The sequence below is a fragment of the Amblyomma mixtum genome, chromosome 3 (genome assembly GCF_055824585.1).
Source record: "Amblyomma mixtum isolate Tamu chromosome 3, ASM5582458v1, whole genome shotgun sequence".
NCBI lineage: Eukaryota > Metazoa > Arthropoda > Arachnida > Ixodida > Ixodidae > Amblyomma > Amblyomma mixtum.
In genome coordinates this window covers 118530544-118538115 of record NC_143014.1, presented here as the reverse complement: position 1 = coordinate 118538115, position 7572 = coordinate 118530544, and the positions used below count along the sequence as shown (strand labels likewise).

At 41.2% G+C, this 7572-nt stretch overlaps 1 protein-coding gene across 1 annotated transcript in view; it reads right to left on the bottom strand.

Annotated features, from left to right (window-relative positions):
* Nucleotides 1-7572, bottom strand: part of slmo (PRELI domain containing slowmo) — a 31001-nt gene continuing 23429 nt past the window's right edge. Inside the window, exon 6 of the mRNA XM_089580902.1 lies at nt 1-2646. Within this exon, the coding sequence (XP_089437028.1) occupies nt 2476-2646 (171 nt within the window). The 3' untranslated portion in view covers nt 1-2475. The remainder of the gene's footprint in view (nt 2647-7572) is intronic.

Here is a 7572-nt window from a genome sequence, read left to right as displayed (position 1 = left end):
TTTACATCAGTGAAGTGTTCCCATTTTTATTCATACCAAGCTTAGTAAACAGCTCTTCGACTCATTTTTCATAACTTGACCACTGTAGACGTGTCTAAACCAGAGCATTAAATACTGTACATTTCATTGCTATCATGTACACAGACATACATAAAAGTGTAGTTTGCACCAAATGTTTAAAAGTTCATCTCATTATAAAAATAGCCTGTTTCTTTTGTTCCCGGAGAAAATGCATGCAAGCATGCCCTCCGTCTACTCAGTCCAACATCTATGCTAAAGCAAGAGTGGAAGAATGTCTTAAGGTACTGGCTGATCCCTCATTGCTTGCGCCAAGCAGTTTTTTTTTTTTTTTTCAGTAAGGTTGTGCAAGCACTGACAAGACACTGGACGCAACTCTGTATGACATACCCCCAAAACTAAAGAGGCCATACTCTCAACACCTGAGCACTGTGACAGCCACAACACTACAACACTATGTGCTCCAGGACTGGTAACTTTGCAGGAGCAACAGTGGAAGCATCAGCAACACAGATAGCAGGTACAAATAAGTTTACACTGCAATCCAACAGCTCAGGCGACAGGAGTGCAGTTACGCATGCTGGACTGCTTAATCACACTTGAAAGACCTAGTGAAAGTGGCAGTCGCACTTGTGTCTTCACTGCAACATACTGACTTATTATCTCTTCCAGACTTCATTTAAAAAGTGCCCCAAGGCTTCATGCTACAACTACAGTTTCATAAAGTTTCACAATAAGGTATAAAGTCTACAATTTCTATAAATTGCTGAGCATAATTTAAACAATGCATTTGTGGCAAATTTTTTAAACCACAGTTGAAACTGCTTGCTTATGTAAACCTTGCAGCTGGTGTTTTGTCAACTTGTTTTGGGTACAAAAAATTTAACACATCAAGTGATTCTGAAAAGAATGATCCTACAGAGGGAGTATGATGCCTTTTGGATACCTATATTTCTTTAAATGAGAACTGCAAAGCTGCAGATTTGTTAGCACCATTCATAATTTGTTAACGTTTAACATTCACAGAAATGTTAGTGTTGTATTGCATTAGATTATTGGATACATATCCACATTATATGCCCCAAAAACTGAACATTTTACCACAATTTCATCACTAGAACTCAGACTTATGGTTATCTGTCACATAATTCAATGTAGAGTGCAATAGCAAAATATGAAAAAAAAACCTAATCAAGTTAACCAGCCTGCTGAAATTAATTAACAATACATTCGGCATCTAAGAGAAAATATCAGACATGTTTCTGCAGCATAACTAAAACCAGAAGCAAGTGCAATGAAGCAACAAAGGCTAAGCCAAATCAACAGCTTTTCTCAGACCTAAACAGTGCAAAGCTAGTCAGTATATGTTCATCAAATAAATGACTACTTGCACCATAAAGAACAAAGGAGTGGCTGCAAATATGCTCTATTTTATAACAAAATTGAATGCGTAAAACTCCAAACATCAATCACATACACCTGGCACTATCATCAAGACAACAGAATAGTATGGGAAAGCAAACGTGACAGCAGAGGCAAGATACAAGCGCAACATTCACTGGCCTGTTGCAACAATACTATATACCACGGATCTAAGAACTTTGGTACAATATTAAGAGCATGACTACTATTCTTAAGGATACTAATCTTGTACTGATTTCAATGTCAGTACTGAATGCTTTTTATCAAGACGAAAATTTCAGCTCCATATTACTGAAAGGCTAGAAATTCTGTCACATGTGAAAAAACACATTCCAGAATAAAAGAAATGCGCAACTGCAAACACAGCAAGTCCTTACTTCCTGGTTTCACTAAAAAACTGCTTCATACCTACAATATGATATAAATACACGATCTCTACATGCAGCAAGACCAGTGCCACAAAAAGCACTGGGCTGCATGCATTACTGCCAACTAGCTAGTTTACGTCACCAGTCCAATATTGATAAAACAGTCCCATCAACATGTCACAACAGTTCATGTACAGAAACAGCTGAACAGAGCGCAATGCACATCGAGAACATCAGACATGTACGACAAATGCACAACCCTTGTGCGGGCACAATGATAGAAATACGGCCGGTGACATGTACCGAGCAAAAAGTATCTAAGTGAGACAAGACAATCAAAGGCATCCTCAGATACCAACTAGACTCAAACTGCTTCCATCTTTCAAGATGTGCTTTTCTTTCATTGTGCGCATCCTCAGACACCAACTAGACTCAAACTGCTTCCATCTTTCAAGATGTGCTTTTCTCTCATTGTGCGCATCCTCAGACACCAACTAGACTCAAACTGCTTCCATCTTTCAAGATGTGCTTTTCTCTCATTGTGCGCATACCGACACAAGAGACAAATGACTGAACAGAGGCAGCCATATGTCATCAATTGGTTAAGGCTCCTAATCGCGTGTCTTGCATCTTCTTCTTGAAAATACAAAGTTAGCTAAGGCCAGTGTCAGTTCTTGAAGTGGTAGTGTGGCTCAGATGCTGTCAAATGACTCAAGTCATCCATGCTTTTCTTGGCAGCTGATGTGATGATCCCATCTACGCTCTTTACTGTCCGGCTTGTTAGCTCTTGCACCTCTTGACTCATGCGACCAATCACCCACTCCATAGCCAAGCGTCCCTGCGCACAAAGTAATATACACTTTTATAGCACCAGGCAATGCAACTCTATTCAATGATCAGCATAACATGCCTAAAGGAAAGTTGAAACTGTATGGATAGTTTTTTCAGGCAGTTCTTTTACATGTTTGAAGACAATGTCGCGAAACAATTCATTTACGAAATGACATAATATCGGAATTTAGACTGAGTGCTTAACTCTTTCGTTACAACGCCACTGTGCTTCGATCGCCAGTGATAAAAAAATTCGAAGCGCTATGGCAGCACAACTGCGGCCGCTACGGACTTGCTGAGTCATTCAGTTTGTTGTTCCCAAATTGAACTTAAATTTCTGGCTCACTTTATATTTTTGCCAAAAAGCGGCAATTTTTGAGATGCGCTTAAAGTTGGGGGTGCAGTGTCGAGCGCTCCGAACAAGCCGTCATCATCGCGAATGGCGCTCGCTCGAAAAAACCCCGTTGCACGCAATTCTGCTGTGCTTGTATCACATATTTTTGATGCATCGATCAGCACGGACCCTGACGACGATGCTGTATTGTCAGGTATTGTTTCGAAGCTCAAACTGCGCAAAGAGAGCCCGGAACGCCGGCCTGTGCGTTCAGTTTCCTGCTTCCAGTACGTTTGTGCGAACCGAAGCTCCTCATTATAGCCATTACGGTGATGTGGCGCCATCTAATTTGTTCTTCAGAGACTACAGTTTCGGTTTTTGCGTAGACTGCAATTTTCCCATGACGCACGAATTTTTGAAATGCCCTTGAAACGGAGAGCACGGCTAGGACACTCCGTGCATGGCACCGGGCGCGCGAACGGCTCACGCTCGGAAAAACCTTGCTGCGCGCAATTCTACTGCATTGACTGCAATTATTATCTATGCTACGAGTAGCAGTCTGTGGTGACTATGATGCATCATCGGATTTTGGTTCAGACGCTGTAACTGCGCAAACCGATCCCAGAACGTTGGCCTGTTAGTTTCACTTTCTTTTTCCCGTCCGCTTGTACGGGTGCATCTGGTTTCTTGTTCAGACAGTTAGTTCCATTTTCAGCCTAGTTTGTTACTTCCCCGCGAGTTGTGCATTTTTGAAGTGCCCTTGGAACAAGGTTTATTGCGACATAACACAAGGCGAGGATGGCGTCGCGCCGAGCTCGGGCACTTCGCTCGCTCGGAAGAGCTCTACTGAACGTGATTCTTGAGCCACTGCAGCTGATTTTCAACATGCACCAAGCAGCAGTGACTCGAACAACGATGTTGTAACACTGGATTTCGATTCCGCAGCTATATCGCAGCTATACTTTGTTGTGTTTTTATTTTATTTTTTTTTTTCAATTTTTTTTGCAAAATTAAATAAGTTCCAATTTGTATTTTTTTAAATCACGCTTACCAAGCTTTCCTTTGGCACATAACATTACACTTCTAATTTTTTTGTTGTTGGACTGTAAAAATCATATTCTCACGACCAGAGGAGCCGTGAAGGTAGATGCCAGAAAGAACCCAAGACCGGGAGCCTTCTTTTAATTATCGAGCCAGCTTCCACGACACAGAACAGAACAGCGCGCCACGAGAGCCCACCGCCGCTTCGTCGTCGTCTTCCACTCAGCGCGGAGGCCGCGCGGCGTGTTAGGCGCGTGGCAATATCTTAAACACTCTCAGATGAGCCTTTCCAAGAGGCATAAAGAAAAAAATTTCCTGCTCGAAAACTATTCAAGTTATAATTTTAATACTTTGATGCCATGTTTTAGAAAGAATTTGAATTGTTTTGTAAATTCTAGAATTCTTTTAATAAAAGTGTTTTGAAAGTTATTGTCATACAAACACAAAAATATTGTTTTTTATTTTTTGTTGTGTTTATTGATATTTTTTCACAGCATTTCAAACCAGAATTTGTGTTCAAATAAATTTCATTAGAAAGCGCATTCTATCTCAATCATTGTGATGCATTTCATATAATTTTATCTATCACACTTTTTCTAGAAAAACTTTTTGTCTGAGACATAAAAAACGGTCCTTTTCCCGTGGTAACGAAAGAGTTAACGTATTGACTGAGTGCTTAACCCATTTATAACACAGTAAAGAAATATCTGTCTTTATCACACATAATGCAACCAACAGACGTTATTGCAAAGAGGGCCATATGGACCCTTCGCTAAACTCTCAAAGCCAGGTTTCCTGCACAGCAAAGCCGATTTACTATAGTGGCACAGCCTATACTTAGGGCAGTAGTTGCGTGCGGCACTTGAGGCTTCTACTGCAAAACTCACACTTACGCACAGTCTCTGCATTCACCTGCCGAGCAGCAGTTTTGCAGAGCTACGCTGCATCCCTCTATTGCGACAATAGCAGATGTGCAGGCAAGACAAGTGGCATTATGGTGGCTTTGGAAGCCTCAGTGCTACACCTACTAACTCCTACCTCAAGGAAAGGTTGCACTGCCAAGGTGGAGTGGTTTCTGCTGTGCAGAGAAGCTTACTTTGGGAGCTATGCAAAGGAACCATTGATAGATGTTTTGAGAGCCAAAAAAAGAAAAGAGCCAAAGATAAATTTCTCAGCTTATCCAAATTTTTCTGCTCAAAGAAAAAAAACAATCAAAAGCAGGAGGATTTGCCTAGCCATGTTTTCATTCATCCCTGCTGTTCGCCTGTATTACCAAAATACAAACCAGACCAACACTTTGAGCAATTAACACACTGCTGTTTACAGTGGCAGCAGACACCTGCCGTATGCACTGCGAGACGCATAATTTTGACCTTGCTGATTACGTGCACCACTCACGGCCACTGGTTCAAAAATATAAGCATACTATTTACATAATTTCAGTTCAAAGCAAAGCAGAGGTTAGCAAAGCCGAATGCACGAAAATAAAGCACTTGGTGGCATTAGCAGACGACCAAGCTGACAGTGAGATTCTAGCAGGTCTTCCGCCTAGAAGCTAGAAGGTCTTCTAGGCATCATGCCACAAAAGTCAAACTGCCATACAAACAGTGTGCATGGTTACAGCAGCAAATAAACTATTGCATTTACAAGCAGCTAATGCCAAAGGCTTGTGCAGGTGGAAAAATTGTGGAAAACTCAAAATTCTACAAAAGAAGATCTTTAACAAGAAACCTTAACTTGGATTTCCAAGGTCCAACTACTCAAGGGAACACTTTTGTCAACTGCACAGCCCTTACAAAAGACATGCAACTTCAGCATGGCTGCTTGGTAATACATTAATTCTTTCAAATCTTCAGCAAGAAACACAAGTACAAAACTAACAGTTTTTCTTTTTGAATTCAAAAGGCCTTTCTTTGCCTCTTGAAGGCATATACTGAAGAATGCTCATGGAAGAGTTCAATTTGACAGAGAAAATGGCAAAGTGTAATGCAGCAACATGAAACAAGAGGAACTCTTAAGCCAACAGCTGACCCTGTGAAAACCACTCATATAGATACCATTCAATACTGCTTGCTTCAAGCTGTATACATGCTGAGGGGTAATGCAGGCACCTCTTCCAATCATTAGCCAGGTCCCATTGCACACCGGAACATGACTTGCTCCGGTTATATGTTGGGCAGCACTCATCTAACTCTTTTATGCCTGTCTTTCTGGACACACAGAGCCATCTCGAGATAACATTCCTAACAAATGTTTTTAACAATTTTGCCTTTTTACCTCCAGAGGAGGTACAAGTTTCAATGATATAACCTCAGCATTCCAGCCAAACTTGGCAACGCTTTTGACACTTGCATTTCACAAAATCAGCTTGCTTGCGTTCAACGACAAGGAAGTTGATGTTAGTGAAGGGAAATTTCATTTCTCTATCACGCGAAACAAGGAGTTCATCTGACATCTGACAACTCCATGGGAGCAAAAAGACAGCATCTCAATGCAAGACATGGAACCAACACCTGAGCCTCCACCCTATCGAATGGTTTTGAGTTCTTCTATACAGTCTGACTACCACTGTAAGATCAACAAACCTGAGTTTATGGAGAAAAAAATTTTTTTGGAATGCATCACTGCCCAGCCATGTAATATTCATTAAGCAGATGGAGTATGCATGTACCCTCAAGCTTTCAAAAAGCTCTTCATTGACCTGGTTTTCCTGACAGTGAAACAATTTTTTTTCCCTGTAGTTCATGAATGTAAAATGTCACAAATCCACTGAACAGTTTCTAACCATGACAGCAAAGTTGATAGAGCTTCATGACTGCAAACGATGACAGGTATAGTGTTTAGAACTATTGGTTCTACAGGAACAATAGCGCACACCCCTACAATTCAAAAGCTCAAAATGTGACCAAGGGACATGGATAAAATGTGAATTATAGCTATATATTGAAGTCCTAGCTTAAACTGCTGGGCCCATTATCCCCACCACTGCAACATCACCCAGGCTAAGTGGCCAGCTGTCAGGGCCCCTACCGGTTTGCACCCAGGATAAGAAAAGTGAAACTGATAAGACACTGAATTGCCCATCAACCTCTCGAAACATTTTTGATCCAGCTAGTGTAGAACCACTCTTAGGCAACCTCTTTTCTTTCAAAAAGGCTTTAAAAAGGGAGGTAGAGTAAAAGTGGTCAAGAGGAAATTAGTCACTGAAAATCAGATGTACGCGCTAAGAGACAAGGAGGGCTGTGTCATTACCAATATAAATAAGATAGTTAAAGTAGCCTGAGAATTCAACACAGATCTCTACAAGAGCCAAAATAACTAGGATGCTAATGACAAAGCCAGTAGTGTGGAGGAATTCAGCATCCCGTTGGCAAAAGTAGAGAGCCTTACATGCAATGCAAAGGGGGAGAGCAGGTGGTGAGGAAATTGTGCTAGAAAAACTTGCCACCCGTATACGCAGTGGCTCACATCCTCGAGAGTATAGTGGAATCTTTGAAGAACGCCAACATCATCTTAATACAAAAGGGGGATGTCAAGAACATGAAAAATCACAGACCG